Source organism: Leptidea sinapis, chromosome 2 (assembly GCF_905404315.1).
Source record: "Leptidea sinapis chromosome 2, ilLepSina1.1, whole genome shotgun sequence".
NCBI classification, from domain to species: domain Eukaryota; kingdom Metazoa; phylum Arthropoda; class Insecta; order Lepidoptera; family Pieridae; genus Leptidea; species Leptidea sinapis.
This window is the reverse complement of record NC_066266.1, coordinates 9,125,076-9,152,543: the sequence shown is the minus strand read 5'-3', so window position 1 is coordinate 9,152,543 and position 27,468 is coordinate 9,125,076. Positions and strand designations below refer to the sequence as shown.

General features: G+C 36.1%; 1 protein-coding gene across 1 annotated transcript in view; it reads right to left on the bottom strand.

Moving 5' to 3' along the window:
• The window catches only part of LOC126975467 (HEAT repeat-containing protein 5B), an 80,635-nt gene that overhangs the window by 31,286 nt on the left and 21,881 nt on the right, over window positions 1-27,468 (bottom strand). Inside the window, exons 14-25 of the mRNA XM_050823390.1 lie at window positions 21,060-21,196; window positions 19,506-19,690; window positions 16,246-16,340; window positions 13,790-13,950; window positions 12,855-13,029; window positions 11,195-11,461; window positions 9,273-9,462; window positions 5,548-5,708; window positions 3,989-4,127; window positions 2,974-3,153; window positions 2,063-2,181; window positions 438-549 (exon numbers count right to left, since the gene is read on the bottom strand). Of these exons, the coding sequence (XP_050679347.1) occupies window positions 438-549; window positions 2,063-2,181; window positions 2,974-3,153; window positions 3,989-4,127; window positions 5,548-5,708; window positions 9,273-9,462; window positions 11,195-11,461; window positions 12,855-13,029; window positions 13,790-13,950; window positions 16,246-16,340; window positions 19,506-19,690; window positions 21,060-21,196 (1,921 nt within the window). The remainder of the gene's footprint in view (window positions 1-437; window positions 550-2,062; window positions 2,182-2,973; window positions 3,154-3,988; window positions 4,128-5,547; window positions 5,709-9,272; window positions 9,463-11,194; window positions 11,462-12,854; window positions 13,030-13,789; window positions 13,951-16,245; window positions 16,341-19,505; window positions 19,691-21,059; window positions 21,197-27,468) is intronic.

The window sequence follows — 27,468 nt, the reverse complement described above, 5'->3', positions numbered from 1 at the left end:
CAGCTTGACAGCGGTGGCTTTCTCTATAAAACACCAGTATATATGTTTTTTTTTAATTAAAATAAGGGACGAGACGAGCAGGAGGTTCAGCTGATGGTAATTGATAGGCCCTGCCCATTACAATGCAGTGCCGCTAAGGATTCTTGAAAAACCCAAAAATTGTGAGCGGCCCTACAATTGCGCTCGTCACCTTGAGACATAAGATGTTAAGTCTCATTTGCCCAGTAATTTCACTAGCTACGGCGCCCTTCAGACCGAAACACAGTAATCTTTACACATTACTGGCCCACGGCAGAAATAGGCGCCGTTGTCGTAGGTTATGGACACCACGGTGGCGCGACTGTTTGCACCACCATGGTGTCTCGGTGCAATATAGCTCTAAAGTAAAAAACAGTCTATCTTAGAAGTAAAATTTGCTTAACAAAAAATATTCTGACCATTTGGATCCTTCTGTAATTTCTCCTTAGCCTTCACAAGGTCGAAATGCGCCGGCTCGCAAGTCGCTTCACAGGCCGACATTATTTTCTGTATACACTCCATAGCGAACACCTGAAAAGTAACAACAAGATACTTCGTTTAAATTTTAGAATGATGAAATATATATTTTTTTATTTAATTATTTATTTCGCATATAAAGCTTCCTGTAACTCAACCGTGACTCGGGGGCTTAAGTGTGTATTATATCTGCATAATTAAAAGCCTTTTAAATTCTGATACAACTGATGAAAAACACTGATGAACATATATTTTATAATATCGTAATAAAAGTAATTTAATTCGTGTGATTATTTGTAATAATAATCAGTCTCAATCTCACAGTGTTTCTATCAAAGCTAACAAATTTTAGAAAGCGATACAGATTGACTTAGTGTGGGGTCTATAATTTATAACATTTAAATAAGGAATTAATTAATTGTACAATTAATAAATATTTTAGTATCTCTATTATAATTGACACAATGCACACATATTGTATTATATTCGGCATATTAATCATAGCCCGTACTATGGGTGCCCATAACGATTTTTTTTATTTATTAACCAATAAAGCCCCTATCCTTACAGAGTGACCTATTGCCGTAGAGCCATAACTTAAATTAATATAAACATACATTTTAGAGCTACTACAAGCAATCTATACCTGCTATACTAGATAATTATTATTAGTAGAACATACACCAACTACCCTAACTTTAAACTCGTTCAGTGAGTAAGCAAACAAGTCAATCCTATGTGAAAGTTCGTTTAAATTTCGTAATGCGACTGTAAAGGCGTATCTCGCATAAGATTGGTTCTCGCTCGCGGAATTACGAGCAGCTACTGTTGCCTTCGCCTTGTAGCGCGTCCATCCGGTACCCACAGACCTATTCGATCCAGTAGGGCTGGATGACTCATCATACCACGCAAAAACGTTCCATAAATATAAAACCAGGAGTACTAGTTTCTTATATACAATAAACATACATATACAAATTTTTGTGACTCGGAAAGAAACATTGGTATTCATGAAGTTTTCACCTACCGGGATTCGTGCCTGGGACATATATAGTCAGAGTCACTAACCACTAGGCTATATGAGTTGTCTATCTCTATAAAATTTGAAACACGATTGTCGATTAAAAGAATAATAGTTTCTTTTCTGTTGAAAAACGTACACTGCTGAACAAAGACCTCTAACAAAGAACGCCATGACGATCGGTCCTGCGCTACCCTCATCACACCAATCTTCACCAGATCATCGGTCCATTGTGTGAGGGGCCTACCGACACTACGTCTTCCGGTACGTGTTCGCCATTCCAGGACTTTACTGCCCCAACGACTATCTGTCCGCCGAGCTATGTACCCTGCCCACTGCCACTTCAATTTCACAACCATCTGGGCTATGTCGGTAACTTTGTATCTTCTACAGATCTCCTCATTTCTGATCCGATCTCGCAGGGAAACTCCGAGAATAACCCTATCCATTCCCCTCTAAGCGACCATCAGCTTCCTCGTAAGGCCTTAAATAAAGGCCTATTAAAATAAATATATGCCAACGTTTAATTTAGTTTGCACAACTAACCCTGGTAGGCCACCTGGGCTGCAGCGCAGGATGTGTATCCTGCTCACTCTCGGCGTGGAACTCCGCATCATCGTCTTCTCCGTCTCCCTCTAAATCATTGTCGGGACTATTGCTGTCTTCTGTAAATGGTGTTAAAAGAAATTGTAGCTGGAAAGTTAATGTCCAAAACATATCCAAAAATTGATCGACGTGTTCACAGCTGTCAGAGACTATCTAGGTGTATAGATTATCTAAGACTTATTTCATAAGCAAAGTTTATGTAGTAGTAAAACGTTTTTTTTAATGTAGAACTATACAACACCTTCGAGGCGATCTCCATCAGGATACTTAACGAAATAATGATTTTATATGAAACAATAAAACAAATTACGCTTACGTAAATGTGTTTGTACTTACGTACGCACGCACGAAGTTATTCTTCTTGCTATTTTAGTTTTTTTTTTGAAAAAACAATATTTAAATAATAAATACAACCAATTTAAATATTATTACACCGCATAATTTAGTCAAACAACGTGTAATTAAATATCATTGCAATATTTTTATACAATTAGAGAAAAATATTTTTTTTTAGAATTTAAAACTTGTATGTAAATTGAAATTTATTTAATTCATATAAGTTACAAGAAGCTTGGTAGCTGAAGTATGATACAAATTGTCTAGTTGACCAACTAAGGTCAGGGTGTCGAATTTTCGTGACGGTGTGCGCTCGCATCGTAAAAATAAAAAGAAGTATAACTTAAAAAAAATATTTCGTCGCTTTACTCGCATATTGTATCGAATAAGTGGTATTAAATATCCAGTCTTAGATCATTAATACGTCTAGATAGAATATGACAGCTGTTAAAACGTTGCTTCAGTCATCAATTTGAGGTTGACAGTTGATATCCAGTATTATTTGGATGTGGTACCCAGTCGGACGGTGAGTACACGTTTGGCCAATGCAAGCCATTCGCGTACAGTGGTGTTAGCTGCGGCTAACAAGCAGCATGTCAATGTGTCGCGCGCGTACGAAGCCGCAGTTGCGTCACGTTCCAAGTCGAGGTACGCAAACAACGCTCCAGGCAATCCCGTCTCCGATATCGCTACACCTGCAGATATAAAGAAGAAATCAGAGTCGGCTAGGTCTTGTACACTGTAAAAAAATAACACGAACAATATAAGCAACACCGCAATAGTTATTTATGCAACTGTTGTGTAATGAGGGATGTTTTAAAACCTAATTATCAACAGGTGCATACAAGACTTTATCTACAGCCATAATATAATGAATCCTGTAGCTCAGAGCCTCTCAAAGCCAGTCCTAGTAACCATTACATCATCCCAACGAGTGTTGTAATGTTGTACTGAATTTCATTACAACACTCGTTTAGATGATGCAATGGTTATACATTGGGTGTTTTAATGTTGGCAATAAGCTTACTGTTTTAGGATCTTTAATAGAGGATTTAAAGCATGGTTATAGATAAAAATATTTCACAAGTAGTTAAGTGGTTATGCGTATGAGATAAAATATAGGAATTTACAAATGGAGGCGCTATTTTCCCTAACGCCATTTTCTTTTTAAATAATGATAGAGGCGTGTGTCCTAAGTCCCAAAGCAATAGCAGGTCTGTCTCACTCCCCGTGTAGGTATCGACATCGTAAGTACGTGCGGCGGCCTCTACAAAGAGGCTTACCAGTAAGGACTCACCAGTGAACAGTGACGCACGCGCGTACTTTTTTGTAACCTACCTCACCGGTCCGCCCGATATTTTAAAAATGGAGAAACATAAATAAAGCAAAGCATACTAATAGTCATTGCGATGAAAATTTACAAAGTCCGTAAACTGACAGACAACCAATTTTATTAAACAAAATCTTGAATATTAATGATCTTATTTATTAATCTTAACATTCCTGTTAGATGAGTAACAGATATCATACCACAGTAAGATTTATGCGGCACATGATCCTTGGCCTGTAGCGCGTACGTGCACACCTCCTTCGCAGCCTTCTGCGTCAATTGTCGCAGGAAGCACAGCGACGCGCGACGAACGCACAGGTCGGGTGACGACAGGTCGCGCTATATATTTAAAAATTGCTGTTTATATTTGAGCAGCTGGAAACTTAATGCTTAAAAATATAAAAAAATTACATTTATGGAGTTTCATAACTTTTGAGAAAAGGAAAATGTATTAGAGCCGATCCGCACCCGTGAAAATACAGAAATCTCGTACCGAATACGGATATTGCTTACGAACTAATCCGATCTCTCATCCAATTCCAAGCAATTCAGGGGCCACTTTTTGGCATACGGCAAATTGAGCAAAGCCGCCACCAGAGCATTCACGTCGTTGATCATAAAACCTTTCAATCGGCGTCAACTTCTGGCTAATGCTATTGTACGTACGAAGGCGCAGAAGTAAATAAATCTGGGTGCACCCAGAATTATCTCTTGGTGGACCTACGTTTAAAAGGAGCTTATTACAACAACCACGCAGTGTTACATCAGTACGACAGGAAATTTTATAATTACTAACGATGAGTGTGTCTACTTTCGATTTTATTTTATATCAGATAACAGATAATATTTTGTCGACAAGACACAAAAATTAGACAAAGTATACCGCCAGATGAAATACTTGATGTCACAATAAGGTAAGTACAACTCAGTTCTTAATTAGACAAAATTTATTATTGTTTACTTATAAGTACTTATGAAGGTAGATCAACACTACACATTCCTGTAATTTGGATTTGAATCAAATGCAGTGCGCGAGCGTTCATACAAATAATATTATATCTACTTCGGTTTGTCAATAATCTTCTCCGGAACAGAGATTAACAGTTGACGGAAAGAAATTGGATGACGGATGCCGGATCTAGTTCGTAAACTATCATAGAAATGGTTACGACTACTTCGGAGCGTGTTTTCACGGGTACGGATCGGACGTAGTGCAGAAGCGCTCTTATTCTGTAAGGTACCGTTTTATTTAAAGACTTTTTTCAATTTAGACTATTATTAATTATAGTTACCCATGTCGCTTCTTTTAGCCGATTAATCACAAATCAAGTAAGTAATCAATTTAAAAGGTCTATTAAAGATGTGCAGCTCTTAACGAGCAAGTGGCTTAATATTGCTGAGATACCACTTTTTTTATACAAGAGGGTAAGAGGCTATCCTGATACTCCGCTTCATTGAAACACTGACAATTTATGGTGGCGCGAACACCTCGGACGCGTGCATAGAATGTTACTGGTTGCGCTGCCACGTTGGTCACGCCGCCAAGCTGGTCGAGCCACCAGTAATTAGTATAGAGGTGTATGGTGTCTCACTCGGCCGCCAAATGACAATCATATCATTTTGCATTTACATTTTGATACCGTTCCAGTGTGGTGTAGCGGCTCTGGTCTGTATGATGTTGGTAGCTTACGGACACCAGTAGCGGAACTGGTTGCGCTCCCATGGTCCTGATGAAATATAGCCCTAAGGGTATACTCACACAGAGCGGTGGCACCAAGGAGGGTAGGCTGACGTGGTGCGGCGCAAACATCTGCAACTGCTGCAAACAACCGACGGCTTCAGCGCGTGCGCCGGCTCCGCCCAGCTCTTGCAGCGCTGCGCAAGCGCACACAAACCGCCCTGCTGCGCTGCCTGAGCATGCTACATAACACATCATCATAAGCTTAAAAATATAATAAATAAATTAAAAATATAAAACAAAGCCGGCAACGCTCGATTTTTCATTCTCTTCCATAGAAAGAAAACTACGGATATCCACTATTTTATGGGAGTAAGGCTGGTCACCAATTTTAAGTCAGTTTAGAAGTAATAGAATAGTAATGTGAAGTTTTTAATAATAATAATAATAATATTGTTGATACACTTACACAAATTATCTTGCCCCAAACCAGGCATAGCCTGTACTATGGGAACAAGACAACGATATATTTAATACAATATAATCACATAAATACGTATAAACATCCAAGACTCGGAAACAAACATTCATATTCATCATAATATAAATGATTGCACCTACCGGGATTCGAACCCGGGACCTCTAGCTTAAGTAGTCAGGGTCACTAACCATTCGGCTGTATGGGTCGTCAATGGGTGTTTGTTTGGGTATGCGAAATTGCAACTTTTGATCTACGATTGACAGTGCGATTTGATTGAGGTCGTCAAAACTGATACAGCCATACGTAGTCATAGTTTTTATACTAAAAATAGCTGGATACGTCATGGGCATGACGTTGCGCAGAGACGTCACTCCATTGTATTATTTCTACCTACTGACCTGTATAAATAGGTAAATATCACTGGACAGGTATCCATATGTTTGACAGCAAATTTATTGTGCCTATTTAAAGCGCCACTCGCGAAAGTCCAGAGAACTAATTTTGACAAATGGCTGCGAAGGAACGTACAATACTCTGAAGTATTTTTGCATTAAGAATAAATTTCGTTCGTTTTCCGTGTTATTTATACTTCAAGAATCAACGTAATAAAGTACCCCTTTTTTGTAAATAGTTTCCCAACATCTTTGTTATCCACTAAGTTGTCATCACTAGTTTTAGTACCGCAGACTCTCGCTACATGGCCAACAGCGCCAAAATGGCGAATATCAAACAGGCACAAAAGCACTTTGACAGCCGACAGTCCAGTGGTAAAAGTCAGTGTTTCTGCCGAATTAAGATTGTTCTGAAGACCTAATTGATAAGATTCCTACTTTCCATTGCACCCCACTCTACAACCTTAGATTTCATTCCGACTATCAGTGGATGGATGTCGATTACTTAAATCAGGTAAGCTTGCATACTCGTCTGTCCTCCTCTTTAAAAAAAATTAGCGTCTAAGGACGCCCGACAAATAATATAACTTAAACTAAGCAAGTTGAACTTTTGAATGATTTATTATTGAAACTTAAGAAATGCTTAGGTTTTTACTGAAATTTTATGTATGATAATGTAAGGAAAGGTATTATTTATTAATAATATATTTTATTGATTATAAAATAAATTTTATTCTTAGTTGCAAATATGTACATTATTAGTATCATAATTTAATCCTATATCGATAACTATTGGTTAGAAAGGGAGGAGGAGCCTGCACACCGCTACCGTATGCGTGAGAGAAAGAGAAGCCAGACAGACTGGCGCCGTAACGCGTTACGTTACGAAGCGGCTTACCCTCCCCTGGTGAAGTTTATAATGTAAATTTTAATCATATTGATATTTTGTGCACGTCAATTGGAATGTTTAAAAATCAAATAGTACATTGTTTAATAATTTATAGTTTGTTGCACTTTTTCCATTCTATATTTTTGTATCTATTACATTTCAACCTTGTAATATTTACCTTTTATAATTAATCTGTGGTTAATGATACTGGTGGCACATTAAGTATCACCTTATAATGTACTTTAGTTAGTAAGATCTAATGTTTAAGTGTTTGTTTACCCTAATAAATAAAATAAAATGGGAAGTATAGTAGGTTATGTATAATCTTACTTATCATGCTGTCGCTTGATTAGATTTATTTATTTATTTATTTATTTACTAATAATCCAACAGCTTTATATACCATTACAATAGACTTACAAATAATTTTACAAATATGCCAATTTAGGATTAAGAATAATAGTTACAAAACTTTAATAGGTATACATCTGTTATTTAATGCTAATATTATTACATACGTTAATTATAATATTATTTAAGAGGTGTGTGTGTGTGTGTGTGTATAGTGTAGGTGAGTGAGGGTGTAGCTGATTCAGTGTTTTCGTGTTTATGTTATACAATTTTATTTTCGTGTGTTTTAAGTATTGAGATTTCGTGTAAAAAGCGTTGCTTAGACGTCGCAAAAATGTCAGTACCTGCGTACTCGGTATTATATAAGCATGTTATACGTTTTAAAATATTGTTCTGGGCATAATTTGTAGTTACTTGGGGGACGTGAAACAAGGAAGTGTGACGGGTTCTGTAGTCTGGTACGCTTGATATATAGATTCTAATAATTCCGAACAGTCTATAAGGTTATTCCATAACATATGGAGTAACAGTATATCGCTTTTTTTCCGCCGTATAAACAGAGGTTCCATTCCAAAGCGTACACAGACATCGTAATAGGTGTCGAAATGAGAGTAATCCTTGAAGCACAAGAATCTGACAAACTACTTCTGTATAGACTCAATTTTGTTTATATGTACTGCAAGTGAGGTGACCAAATACATGATGCATAATCAAGGATACTCCTTACGTATGTTGAGTACAGAGTTTTTATGCATGTTATATTTGTAAAAGAACTACATGTACGTTTGATAAATCCGAGTCGTTTAAGAGCTCCATTAGTTATAATTTCAATGTGTTCAGACATAGTTAATTTAGAGTCCAGTGTAACACCAAGATCCCGAACTGACTTTACTTCTTTTATTAAGGAGTCACCTATCTTGTACGTAAATTTAATCGGACATTTTTGCCTCGTGAATGTTATTTTTTGGCATTTGCTGCCATTTATACATATGCGATTCTTCGTGTAATATACTGCCAGATTATTCAAATCCTTTTGTATGAGATGACAGTCTGTAGTTGAATCAATGGCATAGTAAATTTTCTTATCTTCGATTTGTTTATATTAATCTAATCATCATTTATTTTGTAATTAGCTAGTAAATATCTGTGAAAACTTTAATGTAATTTTTAAAGTGCAACTTTTATTATATCGTCTCAAACTTTTTCGTCTTGTGTCTTGCATGTCGCGTGTCGGTCGGGCGGCGCCTATAGTTCGCAGCAGCTGACCGTGTAGCATATAGACTATTACTCATTTGTGCCAGTGCTCCACGCTATTTTGTTTGTTTTTGTCAGTGTTAAATGTGAATGTTGTTTGTCAGTGTTTAATGTAAATGTTGTTATTTATTAAAGTGAAACTTTTATTCAATATTTTTAACCAGAGCTAAGACGCAGAGTTCAATAAAATATTAGTTGGGCGACTTAGTCTACTTTTGCTATTTACCATTATCATTCCAATTTTCCAAGTATAAAATTAAGATTAAATTAAAATAAATTTTTTAGTTAAATGTCTATAATGTGAAAAAAAGTTTTACTTTTACCGTGGTTTCAGACATTGCCCACACAATCCTTTTTTCTTAATATTATTGTATTTAGCTGTAAGTTTTCCAATTATAATACAATAAGTTATCACTTCAATAATACAGTGAGTTTATACCGTGCAGCTCAGGTGCCAGGACAGTGACAAGTGCGGCGAGAACGCGGCCCAGTACGCGGTGCAGCGGCTCGGAGCATGCCGGTGACGAGAACATGAGACGCAACGCGGTGCATAGCGTCCACTCCACGTGCCCGCGGAACATCGGACCTGACGCGTCCACCAGCACCGAGAGACCATGCACTGCCCATACCTGCAACACCTCGATACATTACTAATGTGCCAAAATCATAAATTCGGTCACACCTGCAAAACTCACTACTACACTTTTAAAATTTAACTTTTTTCCGAAGTATGGAAGTTGGGAATGTAAAGTTAATATATAATACTAGTGGACCCAACAGACGTTGTCCTGTACACACGTCTTAAATTTGAAAAATCTGTCCAGCCGTTAGGAGGAGTTCACTTACATACACATGAGCAGGAGAATTATATTATATGGACGTAATTGAGAATCTAAACCAATCTCACATTCACTGAAACAAACAAAAAGTCATCAAAATCAGTCCAGCCGTTTAGGAGGTAGTTTAATTGGGAATCTTAACCATTCTTGAATCCACCCGAAGACACACATCAATCTCAAATTCACTGGAACACACAAAAATCTCATCAAAATCGGTCCAGCCGTTCAGGAGGTAGTTCAATTGTAAATCTAAACCATTCTCGAATCCACCTGAAGACACACAGAAAGTTTCAATAAAATCGGTCCAGCCATCTAGGAGGAGTTCAGTGACATACACACTCACAGAAGAATTATATATATAAAGATGTATATATTTTAATATAAATTTTAATGATGCTTTTTGACGCTGAGCTTAAAATGGCTATTTTATTGTTTTATCTTTTTGAGTTAAATATGTTACATAATTATGTATAATTTACTATTACTATAATTTCTACAATATAAAATTATCTCTACATATAAATAAAATTGGAATGTCTATTTGTAATATTGAAATAACCGTTTTTTACTAAATTTATATGAATATTTGGTATATACTATATATATATAAGTACATATATACATTTTAATTTTTAATAAGTGGTATTATCTCTTCGAGCTACAGCTTTGAGCCTGTTTGGCATGCTGAACACAAGGTTTCGAAGCCGATGTTGGGGTATATTGCCCTATTCCTCTATCAGGGCCTGTTTTAGTGACCGGAGAGTGGTGGTAAAAAGGCATAAAAAGGCATTTATTTTCTCAAAATTGATTCCTTTAGAATTTTTTTTGATGTCATTAGTTAGGTGGTGATCTGCGGTTTCTGACTACCCTACCTAGGTTATCCTACGGTTGTACTCAATCGGGTTGAGATCAGGACTTCTTGATGGCTAAGCTATCACGTTGATATCATTCTTTTTTAACAATCAAGAGTAATACCAAGAAATATAGCTAATTGTACCACCACACCATTTAACTAAACACTTCCATGTACATTTTTGACATTGGATGTGGTAATTAATTAATTAACCTGGATTTGATGTCAACGGTTCGAGCTCATACAATCAGCATGAAATTTATTTCTATTTTAATATAAATTATCAATCATGCATTAATATTTTATTTCAAATACCTAAAATTAAAAAATGTTCGTTCAACTTTGCTGTACAACATGATTTTCATATATAATGTGGCCCTGGGCCTGACGTTACTAAAATGGCGTGCAGTCTCATTAGGATTTCCGAGGTTTATTCGTCAAACAGACAAATACTTCTACGAATAAAGAATTGGACCTACCGACATAATGTATTGGATTATAACTATATCGGACATGACTATGGATAGGTAAGATCTTGTCATTAAACGGTGACAACAATGTGTCCGTAACTAACTTTCCGTAAGAGATACGTTATTGAAAACGGCTGCTAGTAAACTTGACACATTGTGGTACACCTATTAAGATGCTTGTGTATACTTATAATGTCACCTGTAATTCTATAGAGCTGGAGTCTTGAGCAAGTGCTGCAAGCGCTGCAAGCGCTGCAGCGCTTGAAGCGGCGCCTCTCGCCCGCTGTACAGCGCCTACAGCGGCTGCAGCGGCTGCGCGCGCATTCTTGTTGGGCGTGGAGCGGGCGAGCGCTATCACACGCTCGCTCAGCGCCTGACAGTCAGCCTCCGACACGCACCCGCACAGTCGGCCCGCACACGACGCGGCCGCCGCACGCACCGGCACGCTATTCGCCGACAAACCTGCCTGTCAATTAACAATACTTAATTATTGCATGTGTGAGTATCTACAGTGGGAGGCTCCTTGCACAGGAAGCCGACTAGAATATAAGTACCACAACGTCGCCCATATCTGCCTAGAAGCAGTAATGAATTACTGAATGAAATTACTGGGCAAATGAGACTTAACATCTTCTGTCTCAAGGTGACGAGTGCAATTGTAGTGCCGCTCAGAATTTTCAGGTTTTGACAAGAATGCTACCGCCGCCAACCACAATCTCTTGCTACAACAGAGGAATCACAGGAGCGTTGCTTACAGGTACCCGCTTTTCTAAAGGTACCCATGTCGTACTGTCCTGTAAACACCGCACAACGAAGCTCAATGCACAGCTTGGCCTTACGTGGAAGAAAATTCCTTGAAAACCACACTGTGGAGGAATGCCACACATCCAGATGGTGGGGATGATATCCTAATTTGTGTCTTGTCGTGCAAAGGTGGTATTCGGCGATCGAAATCAGGTGAACCAGCTCTTCGGAACACTCCCCGTCATAAATGCGGTAGAAGACACACAATGAAGCGACGTCTCTACGCAACGCCAAATTATCTAGCCGTTCACAGAGCACTCAATACTACTTCTAAATGATAAATAAAGATGATTTAAAGCGAAATTTAATAGTTGGGTGTGTTTCTGTTTATAATATAATATGTTGAAATTTTACAATAAATTGTTCTTTAACAATAAAACTTAAACTATTTATTTTTAAAGACCAATTTGATGACAATTCTAAAATACTGAATAACATATGAAGCACATTAGTTTTATTTAGTAGAAGTGAATATTATATCTTTAAACTACTTTCGAAACTGATGAAGCAAAGGGCAGGGCACAGTTCAACGGACAGATGGCCGTTGGGGCAGTAATGTCCTCGAATGGCGAACACGTACCGAAAGACGCAGTGTTGGTAAGCCCCCACAAGATGGACCGACGATCTGATCTGTATAAATACCACTGGACAGGCTGTTCCATATATTTGACAGCAAATTTTGAAGCGCCACCAAGAATCGTCCAGAGAACTAATTTTGACGTATAATACAAATGGCTGCGATGGAATGTACAATACTCTGAGGTATTTTTTTACATTTTGAATTAACTTCGTTCGTTTTTCGTGTTATTTATACTTCAATAATCAGCGTAAGGTACACAATTTTTTTCTGTAAATAGTTTCCCTCTATCTATCGATGTTTGCTGAGGTTGTCATCACTAGTGTTAGTACCTCAAACTCTCGCTATGGCCAACAGCACCAAAATGGCGAATATCAAACAGGCACAAAAGCACTTTGACAGCCGCCAGTCCAGTGGTATATAGTAGAGGTCAGTGCTAGCAGTGAACGTCTTCCGGCTGATGATGATGATAACTCACAATGATGAGATCTGTGCAGACAATCTTGACCGCGTCCTGTCCGAGCGACGTCTTCATATCCGTGAGAGTGCGTAGCGCGAGTAACAACGCAGTGTACACGTTGATCTGCACTGCCTCCTGTCGCGCACCCTTCGACATCTTGATACACTCCGCGAAATGCTCCAGCATTTGTTGCCTACAACATTAATTCGAATAAAATAAAAACGCCGAGGAGCTTTTAAATAAAACTCTTTTAAAGGATTAAAACGCGTGTAATTGTAGTTGTGTTTTTACATTAGATTTTTGCGTAAAAAGGATTAAAAGTGTTTTATTCAAATGTGTAACACTCGCGTTTATCAAAGAAAATACCAGGCCGAAGAACTGTTTATATATTTTATTTAAGGTGCAACAGGTTACACTTAATCGTTGAAAAAATAAACAAAATGTATTACATATTATTGTTAAATTGTGAAAGTTAGAAGCAGAAAAAACGAAAAATAAGAGGGACAAGATATAAGCTCCAGCAAGCTGTAACTTCAAAACTAGCTAAAAAATTATGTAATTACTAAATCAGCAGTGTTTCGTAATTGTTTGATTGTTTTTCCATTTAAATTCTTTTTCAATACAAATTAACGTTAAATCAAACAAAGGAATGAAAATTAACAAAAATTATAATAAAAAATAAAAATAGTATAGTAGTTATATAAATACTTAGAATAATATTAGCAAGTTTGGTAGGTATGTGTTGATTAATCGGTGTTGTAATACTTAGATAAAAAGTCAATGAAAACTTTCAAAACAAAGTAGTGATAGCACGAAAATATCACATGTACCAAACGTTAATGAAACTGAAAACCGTACTAACGTAACAGGACGAGCGCGAGGGGGTGAAAGGGGAAGGGGAGGGGGCTTCATGTTCCAGCGAGGTCCACAGATAATGGAAGTAATTGACAGACCTGTGTTTGTCAGCTGCTCTGGCGAATATCTGCGGGAACAGCGCGACGGCCGCGTCGATGACAGCGACTCCTAACGGCTGCGCTCCAGACAAGTCTCCGTACAGCGAGCAGGGGTCGTGCTCCAAGGCGCCGGACCCACTCGCGCTCAGGGTTGATATTAACTGCAATATTAGTGTATGTTAATCAGATAACCACCGACTTCCACGTTCTGGAAGACACAGTGTTGGTAGGCCCCCCGCAAGATAGACTGACGATATGGTCAAGATCGCCGAAATACGTTGCTTTACGGCAGCGTCGTGGAAATCTTTGGGTCAGGCCTTTGTCCAGCAGTGGACGACTTACGGCTGATGATGATGAAGACAAAAAGAAAATCAATCTTCTACAGGGCCTCCCACGGTAATGCCACGTAGAGAGGAAGTACCTTAAATATTATAGATATAACGTTTTCCTGAAAGAAGACTTTATTTTAATATAAATAAATAATAGTTTAAAATAACTAAAAAGCACGCTTTATATAAAATACAACTAAAAAATAGAAAATAAATTTTAATATATTTTAACTAAATATATTGTAAAAAAAATATATTTCATTATAAAAAAGCGTGGGTTGTAGAAGAATTATTATTCTAATAATATCTTAAAAAGCACCCCACGCTTTTTTTTAATATGGAATATATTTTTTTACACTATTTTCAATTTAAATTTATTTCCTATTATTAGTTGAATTTTATATAAAGCGTGTTTTTTAGTTTTTTTAAACTATTATTTATTTTTAATTTTTTAGTTAATTTTTTTAGATTGGGATTTTAATATTTGCGAATAAAAATATTTTAGTTATATTGAAAGATCACTTAATTCAGCTAGCCGGAGATCACTTAATTCAGCTAGCCGGAGATCACCGAACTAGCTCTAATAATAATAAACTCAGTTAAATCACGCATTAATCATTTATAATGGATACAGATTACTTAAACAACGCCATCTTTTCGTAAATAAAAACATTACTTCATCCTTACAGAATTATTTGTATACGCGTACGTTCCATTATATCATTTCATAATTGCCTTAAGAGTTTACTAAAATGCTGCTAGATGATGTGAAATAGAAATTCACCGCCATCTATTCGCTTCTAACCGAATTAGATACTATAATTTTGTGGAACATGTAACGCGGTTCCTTTATAGTTTTACAATAGATTACTAGATGGCGCTTATATGTATTAAAAATTATGTGGCTCTATTTATTTAATAATTATATAAATTGGCAAAAATCTTATTTTGCAAATTGAATATTGGAATAATCTTATCAAATTAGTGTATTGTCATCGGTCCTCGATAATCTACAAAGTTTGAATGAAATCTGGCCGATTCTAGTGGGTCAAAATCGCGTCTAAAGGAGTCAGTTACAAACATACATAACTAATATAAGGCGTGTAAAAACAATTTAAACTGCATTCTAAGTTTTTTTTAATAATTGCCTGATTGAACTGGGAATCGAATATAATAATGTCAGTTGTATATCCTTACGGTAATATACAATAGAAGATACAAGTGTTGTGGGTTATTAATTATAATTATTATATTAATATAATTATTATATTAATTATTTATAATTAATTATTAGTTATAAAAGGGGGAAAAATTTGTTATTTTTGGGATAGGATGTACTGTTTTTGAGATAATGATTATGTTTGGTTTGGTTTGAGTTTCAGTGATTGATGATGCTGGCGAGTCTTGACTACGAAAAGTAAATGAATGTGTCGATGGTTGGGACGATATAACGACGGTACATTTTACCATGCTGAAGTTGGTCTGACTAGCCAAACCCTTTATAAAATTTCTTTTTTGGGGAAAATGGTGTCAAGGAGTGACAAAGATAAGCTCATAGCTATACTTCGCCGTCACGGAGGATGTTTTGCCCATGACCTGGCGAGTTCGGGCTGTATGAATACTACGTAGACGAAAATTGTGCTGAACGACCTGTTGTATATATGCCTTATCGTCTATACTCTATACGTTATGATCGAGATAAAGTCTGCGAGTTGGTTGACGAAATGTTACAGGTGGGAATCATCAGGGATTCAAATTACGTTAACTCGATTTATCTGATGGTATAGATTGGATATTTCATGGTTATCTGATAGTTGTCTGATGGTTATCTGATGGTTACCAAATTGAATATTTGATGGTTATCTGATGTTTGTCTGGTGGTTATCAGATGGTTCTCTGGTGGTTATCTGATTGCTATCCAATGGTTACGAGATGGATATTGATGGTTATCTGACGGTTACTAGATGAATACTAGGTGGATACTAGATGGATATCAGATGGTTACTAGATGGATAATTGATGATGATTACTCAATGATTAAATTTCATTGAGAGATGGATGATGGATGAGTGGATTAAAATATTTATATATATAAAGTCAATACCATTTCTGTTATTATGTTCTAACCTGTTCTTCTACGTCGGCATGGTCAGTTTCGTAGATCAAACTTTCTTCACCAAGCAGTATTGTATCGCGAGGGTGCATTGCGTTTCTCAGCATTCCTGAATATTTGCATATTGAAAAATTAATATTGATTAATTAATTGGTTAAACGCATTGAAGCCCCGCCTGTAGAGTAACTGACCACAGCAGAAAAGTTAAATAGTCATCCGTGGGTCCCCAAAATATATTCTGTGGCGAAAAGGTTACACAGTCTGTCCCGTTTCAGTCCATTCTCTAATTCCCCAGCAGTGTGGTGCACACTTAACTTGCGAAGGCTTTAACAGGTTTTTTTTATATTAATATATGTATATATATGGAAACAGGAATTCAAATGGAGAAAATAAATTTAAATATAATTACAATCTTCAATATATAAAGGTCTTTCAAAAATATACAAAACACAATCCTAATTATCACCTATATAAAAAGTAATATATAATGACTTATAATTTTAATAATCAATCAATCACAACGATATCTGTCACTAAAAAATATCTTCTCGGCAATCCATAATTATACATGTAATTAATTGATATAACTATTTAATAATGTATTTAAGAAAAATATACCACATACGAAAAAAAATATAACTTGTACGAATTAACATAACACCTCGCTCGGTCTTGACAGTCGCCTTGCGAGAGCAGTAGCGATAGCAGAGTTAAATTAAAACGTTAATTATTATAACACTGTTAAAAATTAAAAGTAACTACAGCGTTATATTTTACTGTGTGGTTGAATCGATATTTGTTAATTCAGCATTAGCACAACATTTTATTTATATTAGCAACTACAAACTATAATCTACACTGGTGTTTTTTAAGAGAGAGAAGAAGCACAAGAACTGTTTTATTACTGTATTGTGTATAGTGTCACTTTCATAATATATTTAGTATTTCCAAATCGAACACTCATTCTACCGTGTACATTACTAGGAGATATCGGTTTTTAATAGATCACAGATCACACTCAAATAATTATAATTAGCTTTGAGGTTAAATTTATTCCTTTAGAGCACATTATATTAACATCATTAATGTTTTTTTCTGGGTAACAGTTTGTATTAACTTTTATAGCTATTAACACACTACGCGATAGCATCGCAGTTACCGTTGCACGTGTGAAACGTTCACGTTTTCGTCTGTGTGTTGCATATCGCGTGTCGGTCGGGCGGTGCCTAGTTAGCAGCAGCTGACCGTGTAGTGTATAGACTAATACTAATTTGTACCTGTGCTCCACGCTATTTTTAGTTAAATGTCTATTATGTGAAAAAAGTTTCACTTTTACCGTGGTTTCATAAAACCACACAAACCTTTTTTAGATATTGGATAAGTTTTTGTTTAAATGAAATACTTTATAAAAGATTAAAACGCGTGTTATTGTACTTTTCAAATTTTTTGTTGTCATTGTAACGTTTTTTTTTAATAAATATTTTAATAGATGCCAATAATAGCAATATAGTATCTAGAATAGTAGAAATTTATGAAAAAAAAGCCATCCTTAAAGGCTGGCAACGCTCCTGTGACCCATTCATTGCTCGTTCATCGTCGAAATGGAAACAAAAACTTTTTTGCACACTGTACATTGCACAAACGATATTTCAGACAGGTGTCATGATGATTCGCATGCAATATAAAAAAATTCTTAGCAGATATGCTTTTAAGGGTTGGTTCTTTAACTGTCGTGTTTCAACTTAAAAAAAAGTACCACTACTATTAATAATAGACCATTTCCTTTTCGCAAAATATTTTACTGTTAAAATCATTTAATTTTTATTCTTTTGTAATGTATTTTTTTAACCAATATAAGTAGGTAAATTAAAAATATTTAATAATAATTTTTCTCGCCCTTATCTCGAACTTATTGACTGAGTGTTCAACTTTGATGCCACTATTTTGTCAAGTTCATACAAAATATTCCCGCCGAACTCTAAAGGTATTGTCAAACATAAATGCGAAACGAACCGAACTGTAAGCATGCAGAATGCGAACCGAAACTGAGACGTCAAACTACAAAGGAGGCACAGCTAACAGAAAAAATAATCACAACCGTCGCGCTTCGCTCTTGTTTCGCGTCTCACATTCGCTCTCTGTTTGACGTGATGTATACAAAGCTAGCTAATACAACTATCTCGCTCACGCCTCGCTTCGCAAACTCGCCTTTGGTTCGCCACGTATTCGGTTTGCGTTCGCTTTTCTATGTGACTAGATTCAAACGATACTATGCATAACAAAATGAAATCGCTTCGCCACGATTTCGGTTCGCTGTCTGTTTGACAGTAGCTTAATCAACATCATTTCAGCCGGAAGACGTCCACTGCTGGACAAAGGCCTTCTTCCAAGATTTCCACGACAATCGGTCCTGCGTTGCCCTCATCCAATGTATTCCGGCGATCTTGACCAGGTCCGGTACGTGGTCGCCATTCGAAGACTTTACTGCCCCAACGGCCATCTGTCCGTCGAACTATGTGCCCTGCTCACTGCCACTTCAGTTTCGCAATCATTTGGGCTATGTCGGTGACTTTGGTTCTACTACGGATCTCCTCATTTCTGATTCGATCTCGCAGGGAAACTCCAAGCATAGCCCTCTCCATTGGCCACCGAGCGACTATAAGATTTCTCATAGGGCCTTTAGTTAGCGACCATGTCTGCGTACCGTAAATCATCACCATAAGGCAACACACACTGGTTGAAAACTTTCGTCTTCAGACCTTCCCGAACTCTGCCCATCCGAATTGGATTCTTCGCTTTTCTATGTGATGAATTATCTTTCTATATCTAGATTCAAACGATACATAACAAAATAAAAACGCTTCGACATGCTTTCGGTTCGCTGTCTGTTGGACAATAGCTTAATGGAATTACATACCATCTACATTACAGCTAATTCATCAAAAAAAAATCTGCTAGTACGGTTAGTAGTACAATATGGATGGAATATTATATTGTACTTTAATATTTAAATAAACTTTGTTAGTATTAATTAGCAAGTCATTTTATTTTTCTAGGTATGGATCCCTTTCTTGAGTATAGGCCTCCTCCAGCCGTTTCTATCTTCTCTGTCTTGACCTTTGATCATCCCTTCCCTCCCAGCCTTTTCTATATGACTAGATTCAAACGATACTATACAAAACAAAATTAATTCGCTTCTCTACGCTTTCGCTACGCTTTCGGTTCGCTGTCTGTTTGACAATATCTTAATGGTTTATACATTTTAAAGTGTTACCTGTGGCTACCGCTGCACCGCTGGGCTCAGCACTAGCCGCAATCTCTGCCGCTAACAGCCGCAAGAGTGCGGGCGCGGCGCCGCACACGCCCCCTGCTGCGGCGCACGCGCGGTACATACGCAGCCGTAACAACGCACTCGGCGCCTTCAAAACTCCGCCGTAGTTGCGCACCACGCTACTTACGCTGAAAATCACATTTATAATATAAGATTATTAGCTGAACCAGCAAACGTTGTATTGCCATTATAAAGTAATTAAAAAAAAATTTAGGGATGCAACCGATTCTCAGACCTACCAAATATATCGTACTACAATTATTGTATTCGATTGCCATCTTGCAACCCTATTGGGGATGGAATAGAATATTATAGAAATCGAGATACAAAAATAGGTGTTGATCGTAGAGGGTTGAAAATTTAGGGTTGTATGAATTTTTTAATTTTGAAAATTAGACCATCCTTAACATTTAGGGAGATGAAAAATAGATGTTGTCCGATTCTCCACCCAAGCCGATATTAACGCTAAGATTCACGAAAATCGGTAGAGCCGTTTCGGAGTAGTTCAAATACGTACACCGTGACACGAGAATTTTATACATAAGATTTATTTGTTATTTTTATAGTGAGTGATATCACTTCTGGGATTAAATCATTAATCCTTTATTTAATCCCAGAAGTGATATCACTTCTGGGATTCAATTAACTTAGATAATCTATAGTATAGATAGCATCTTGCTGCTTGACAACCGACGAAAACAGGCCAGGTATATTACTTTAGTGTCATCACAATATATAGCGGAAGGAAGGCAACGTACGTACCATTTTCGATGAGTATTTTTATGTTCAAGTACTGAACAATGAGCTGCTCACACTGCTCTCCTACTAACACATGATTATCCACAAACATACACAACAGATTGAGTTATTAATAAATTGCAGGAATCTTAATTAATTAGGTGTCTCTTAATTAATTAATGTCTCTCAAGCAACACTTTGAAAGTCAATGTCCTTCCTTCGATTCACCTTCCACAATTAGCGTATTTGAAGGCTTTGCGAACCACTAGCGCCATCTGTGTGGCCTTGTACGCTGCCATTAGGGATAGGAATAATCTTAGGTACACAGAAGCGGTAAAGAATAATATACAGAAGGAGGTGTACGATAATAGGAAATACACATAAATAATGTCAGCAATATTATATTGATTCCCAACGACATGAACAGTCATAAGATATCCCAATTAATAACTACATTTATTTAACTACTTAATGTGTTATACCATAATATAATATTTAGATCTTTAGTTAACTTCGTGTAAGTTAGTTGGCACTACAGCAATGCCAACTAACAGTTGGTAGCATCATCACGGTAGACGGTCGTGGCCTATACAAGCCAGAGCGCAAAGTTCGAGTGGGCATTACTTATTGTGTATTGAGCCAGCCCCTTCTACAATAATATATTCCGCGCAACAGGTAAATGCAGAGATCTTTGGTGAAGGCCCATTTTCAACAACGGACCTTTTTCGACTGACATACATATAATTTAATGATACTAACTTGGTAAGCACTGCAATAGCGCCATCTATCGGCTGCAGTAGTCGTTTGGCTGTATCATCGCTGTTCACCAACGCTGGGCAGTGCACCAGCAAGCTGTGCAGAGCCGACAGAGCTCCTGCGCGACCTTCCAGTGTCACCTACATATATATATTATATATACAAAACAAACATAACAGCCATTTATTCCATAACCCTTATTTTACATTCAAATTTTGTTAGTATTTTTTTTATGAAAATAAGCGACAAGTCGAGCACGACGTTCAGCTGATGGTGATTGATACGCCCTGCCCATTATGATGCAGTGCCGCTCAGGATTCTTGAAAAACCCCAAAAATTCTGAATGGTACTACAACTGCGCTCGTCACCTTGAGACATAAGATGTTAAGTCCCATTTGCCCAGTAATTTCACTAGCTACGGCGCCCTTCAGACCGAAACACAGTAATGCTTACACATTACTGATTCACAGCAGAAATAGACGCCGTTGTGGTACCCATAATCTAGCTGGTATCCTGTGCAAATGAGACTTAACATCTTATGTCTCAAGGTGACGAGAGCAATTGTAGCGCCACTCCAGATTTTTTGAGGTTTTTCAAGAATTCTGAGCGGCACTGCATTGTTATGGGCAGGGCGTATTAATTACAAAATAGTAAAAAAAAAAAAGCGCGTACACCTTCCTTAAAGGCCGGCAACTCTCGAGTGATTCTTCTGGTGTTGCAACAAAACGTGGGCAGCGGTGGTCACTTAACATCAAATGACACGTACGCTCCTACGTTTGTCCTCTTCTTCCATAAAAAAAATGAGAAAGGAATTTCTTTAAACGAAACTGATAATAAATAACTTTTAATCTGATATCTTCAACCAATTGAGCTGAAATTGAACACACTGGAAGACCACTCGAACGGAACGCGAGAGGTCGTGGGTTCGAGTCCCGCATCGTTCATATCATTTTGTTTTCAAACTTCATTTATGTTGAACATATTGGTTAGGTGTGAAGATACATTTATAATGAAAAGTTGAAAATTGACATCGCGGATGAGCTTAAGCATTTAATAATAGGGGCCTGTTTTTTTACCGTGACTTTGCTCTAGTCTTCGCGCAACGCGGACAATCTATAGTATACAGATATTTTTAATAAACACAATATAATATGGGTATCAGATTAAATATTTCGCTGAATATGAAGCCACAACCTGAGAGTTGAACAAATCATACAAGATTTTATAACGATCCGTTACTCGAACGGTTAGCTCAGTTGGTTAGAGCACCGGCACGGAACCCCGGAGGTCGTGGGATCGAGTCCCGCATCGTTCATAAAATTTTGTTTCTCAAATTCTATTTGTGTATTTCGCTGAAGACATTAGAAGAAAACATATAATAAAGGAAAAATCAGACAATATATTTTCAAACTTAATAAAAATATCTTGTAGCGCTAGCAAGAAAAGGAACACAGGGGAAAAATATATACGAATTTTAGATTATAACTCGTCTTCACGGTCGAGAAAAAAAAGGACTACGTGCCACCTAACATAACAGTGAGACACCAAAACAAGCCGGTAAACGTGTAAATACATAGCCCCACGCACACACACTAATACAAGCCGATCGGCCGCCATTATGAGATTTGCCATCGTCTGTAACAGATCAGTATGCGTCGCAATAGAATATTTTAAAAATGCCGTCGTGCGTTGTAAAAAAGTGTAAAAACAATAATATAAAAGTATTTGAGGATATATGATTATATAAGGGAGAAAAAATTGTGTAACTGGTATACCCATAACCGCACACACACTAGCATAAATGTGCTTCACTTGCTAATATCACGGCGCGGAGTCCTTGTTTTCTTACTAGTCAGTGCTTGTCTTATGTCTGCTGCCTTTATGTCCCAGCCTCTTGTTAATAAGCTTCGATCAATATAACTTACTTTACTGCGTGCAACAATTTTGATCATATACAGCCTAACCGCCGTATTCATAGTCGTTTAAGGAATACTTAAATAGCTACTTAGTATAGCATTAAAAATGTTCACTCCTATAGTCACCTAAGGAATGGATGTGTGGCGGTCACAGTGCGGTTTTCAAGGAGCTTTCTTCCACACACTACAAAGCTGTGGAATGAGCTTTCTTGTGCGGTGTTTCCACGACAATATGACATGGGTATCTTCAAAAAAAAGCGTACACCTTCCTTAAAGGCCGGCAACGCTCCTGTGATTCCTCTGGTGTTGCAAGAGATTGTGGGCGGCGGTGATCACTTAACAACAGGTGACCCGTACGCTCGTTTGTCCTCCTATTCCATAAAAAAGAAAAGGATTCCTTAATAGGCCTAAGGAATACTTAACTTTAAGTATCGTCAGACCTATACTTCAATGGTTAAGGAATTGTTTTGACGTGTAAATATTGAGATAAACGTGTCAATTTCTGTAATAATAAATGCAATCTTATATAATTTAATTTAAATAATTAATCAGTGAATAGTTACAATAAATACATTTCAGTTTTAATAGTTATTGATAGTGCACTCATTTTCTATATTATGATGAGGCTGTATCGTAGATACGTCCTCAACTAAAGTGGCTTTCATCGCTATCTGTGGAGGCACAGAAGACGGTCCACCTCCTGTATTAAACATACTGCCACGTTCATTTGCTCGAGCTTTATAAGGGTAACTTATCTTTTGTAATTAATTTCACGAAAGACATATTCCCAAAACACAAAATCACAACAATCACAGTTGAAGGCAAATGACATGACACTGACTAACGGCCCTTTTCAATAACCTATCTATTCTTAGTTTAACTTACACATACATTGCTGTCACCATTTAATGACAATATCTTATCTATCCATAGTTATGTCCAATATAGTTATTGTGCTATCTGTCAATAGGTTATTGAAATGTAAATAAGCGTAAAAGGATAGTTTTGTCTACCTCTAGTAAGTTAAACTAAGGATAGATAGGTTATTGAAAACGGCGGTTAGTGGAATTCGGATATTGTCACAGTAAAAAATGAACAGTCAATTTATTTTATTCATTATTTTCAGACAATTATGGAGTTTTCAGCTATACAATATATTTGGAAATCAAAATTAAAAAAAGAAATCATAAATAAGAGTTTGTGAATAAATTTATGTGCTAAGAAATTACTAGGCAAATGAGACTTAACATCTTTTGTCTCAAGGTGACGCAGGAGCGCCGCTCAGAATTTTTGGGTATTTCAAGAATCCTGAGCGGCATTGCATTGTCTCGTCACCTATTTTCATGAAAAAAAAAATAATTTGTCTTATTCTTTTTTATACTGGCATCACAAATAAATTATCGATAATCCTAATGTGTCCTTAGGAGCTAAGGAAATTAAAAGTCAAGACGTCTCTGGGATTGAACTCTCCTTAGTAGATTAATGCATACTTAGCTAAATACTTCTTAGCACTAAGATAAGAAACGACTATGAGTGCGGCGGTAAATGCTGCTCAAAAAGGCATTCGTGAAAGTTTTTATGAAAATCCGTCCAGTAATTCCAGAGGTTACTTAATAGTATTACAAACAGACGGCTATTTTTATTTAAATTTGTATTTTAGTGTTCGGACACTTCGGCTCTACAGTTTTAATATAGTATAATAGATATTGAACGTATTTGTAGTTTTTTGATGAAGACCCCAAGCATAATCTCTAACGGCCGTTCCCAATATACTATCTATAGATAGAGATAAATTACTACCTTTTACTGTCAGTAAGTAGCTGTCAATAATCTGAAGCTGTCCCAATATACCCGATAAGTCATTCTTATGGCCTTATATTTTGACGCGTGAATTCCAATTTTCATTCAAACTTCTATCGCTGGTCGTCCCAGTGACAGACAGCGTGTTCGGATAAGGTGTGCTACCGTCGATAAGTATATTGGGACAGAAAAGCCAACGATAGTTACGATTTTTATCAAGTAAGAGTTAGACTGAATATTGGGAACGGCCGCTAATCTCTTATTTATAATTTGCTTTTGTTTCATATTGTCAGTAAAAAAACCTTTTAATTATTAATACTATTTTTAAACGTAAGATATTCAACAAAAAATCCGAATTGCTAAGCTCGTTAGGTATAAAAGAAGTAATAATACAAAAAAATAAAATTTAGATCTACCCTCTGATCTAGTTTTAAAAAAATGAAGCAGAATTAGCACGCGGTCACAGTGTAATTCGCAGGTCGCACTCATAACAAAGTAGTACCTATATGTACCACCAAGACCAATCATAACAATTTTTTTGTAGAATCAATCAAACAAAAACTTTATATTGCCAATTGCATAGATAATATTATAATATAAATATAAATAAATAGAATTCTTATATATATTTGGAGTGATACATTTTAATACATATTAATTACGTGTATACATAAATATGTTAAATGTTATACTATAAGTAGATAGAATATTTATTCTATTTTAATACATATTCGCAAGCATTAAATAAGGGATTGCTTGTAACTAATTCTAGTAGGCTTCATAAGATACATAATAGCTTTAAGGGTAAATGTATACACTTCTACAATAAAGTCCCAGCCACTGTTCAGGCATTATCTATAAATAAATTTAAATGTTTTATAAAAAAAATGGCTCTGTCGTAAATCCTATTACTCCGCTGCTGAATATCTAAATGATCGGACAGCCTGGGACTAGATTGTGATTATTTTATAGCGACTGTACAATATTGTATATTTTTATTGAAAAGAGCGCATAAAAAAAGAATGCTGGGAGAGTTTCTTGCGCCGCTCTCAGAGCGCCATTTGTTTCCGAAGCGGTAGTAGTATCTAGTAGTATAAGAAATGACATCAAAAAGAATTCTAAAGGAATCAATTTTGAGAAAATAAATGCCTTTTATGCCTTTTATTTATATGATCAATATGGATGATGATTTATATGTATTTATGTATGTTTAAGTAAGTATATTGTATTAAATATATCGTTATCTTGCAACCCATAACACAGGCTATATATGCCTAATTTGGGGCAAGGTAATTTTTGTAAAAAGTGTGTCAATATTATTATTATATTAAAATATTATGCAATTCCTGTTTATTTTATTGTCTTTTGCTAATTTTATTGTCCTTTTAGTAAGGTATCGGTTTCTAGATAATTAAGGTACCTAGGTAATCAAAACGGTACTTTTATCTGTACTATATTTTATTATGCATTCTAGAAATGTATCTTTATCAGCCACAATATAGAATGATGTGTGGTTTTTCTTTTCAAATGAACAGCATCGATGCTCGGTCTAGAAATATTTGTTGAAAAAAAATATTTGTTAAGTATGTATTAGGATAAAATATTTTAATATGTATTATTAAATTTAATTAAATTATATTATAATATAATATAATCCTTTCTAAACAGTAACACCAACCCGAATACAATCTGTTATACAAATAAAATACATTTATTATACACTATATTATTAAATTATTAAAACGTTTGTGAGTCATTATTAAATTATTTGTTAATACGGTTTTACTCACGTTTTTGTCGGTGTCAGTACCGACTTGTGAGTATGGTGGGTTCGCGATAACATCTCACCTCTTACTCAAGTAACTAGTCGGTACCGACACCGACAAAAACGTGAGTAAAGCCGTATTAATAAATAAATATATTATTAGCATAAAAAGTGACCATAATTATGATTCAAAATAAAAAGAAATACGAGTTGCACTCAGGGAGTGTCGGCAGAAGCAAAAAATTTAACGTTTATGTTGAATACTTTGTAAGGGTTAGGAAATAATTTCGCACGAAGCATATATGGGGTTAAATACAATATTATTTTATTGCGCTATCGCACACAAAAATGACAATATATTACATAAAAAAATTAACACTTCAGAACTATTACAATTATTTTACATTCAAAAGTATATCTCTCAGAAAAATCAACTTCCAACCATAATTTCAACGACTCTTTCACCATTTTCATTGCAATCATCAACTGATACAAAAGGTTTATAGTGGCTGAAGAAACAAATTAATTAAATAAAAATAAATTTAAACAAAATAATAAGTAACAAACAAATTCAAGTATAACTATCGCCTTAGGCAGAGTATTCGCTAATGAGTAAGCTTAAAAAGTAGCAAATAATTAAACTGTTAAAATAATTGGGATTAAAGTATGAATTTGCCGTTTTATTATAACAGGTACTTCAAATTGACACTTGACTTTATGCTTTGAGATTTTGAATGAAACTTTTTTCACGTGTTCTTTTAAAAATGTCCAACATTCGATTATCGACTTTCAGTTGTTTTTTTATTCAACTTGGACAAGAAAGATGGATTCTTTGAAAATTCGAGTGATTTTTGAATAAGAGTTCCAACGCGAAACGGTGAGGGGACTGCTAATGAAGGCACCATGCCATTTTGTTTAAAAGGCTTTCGTG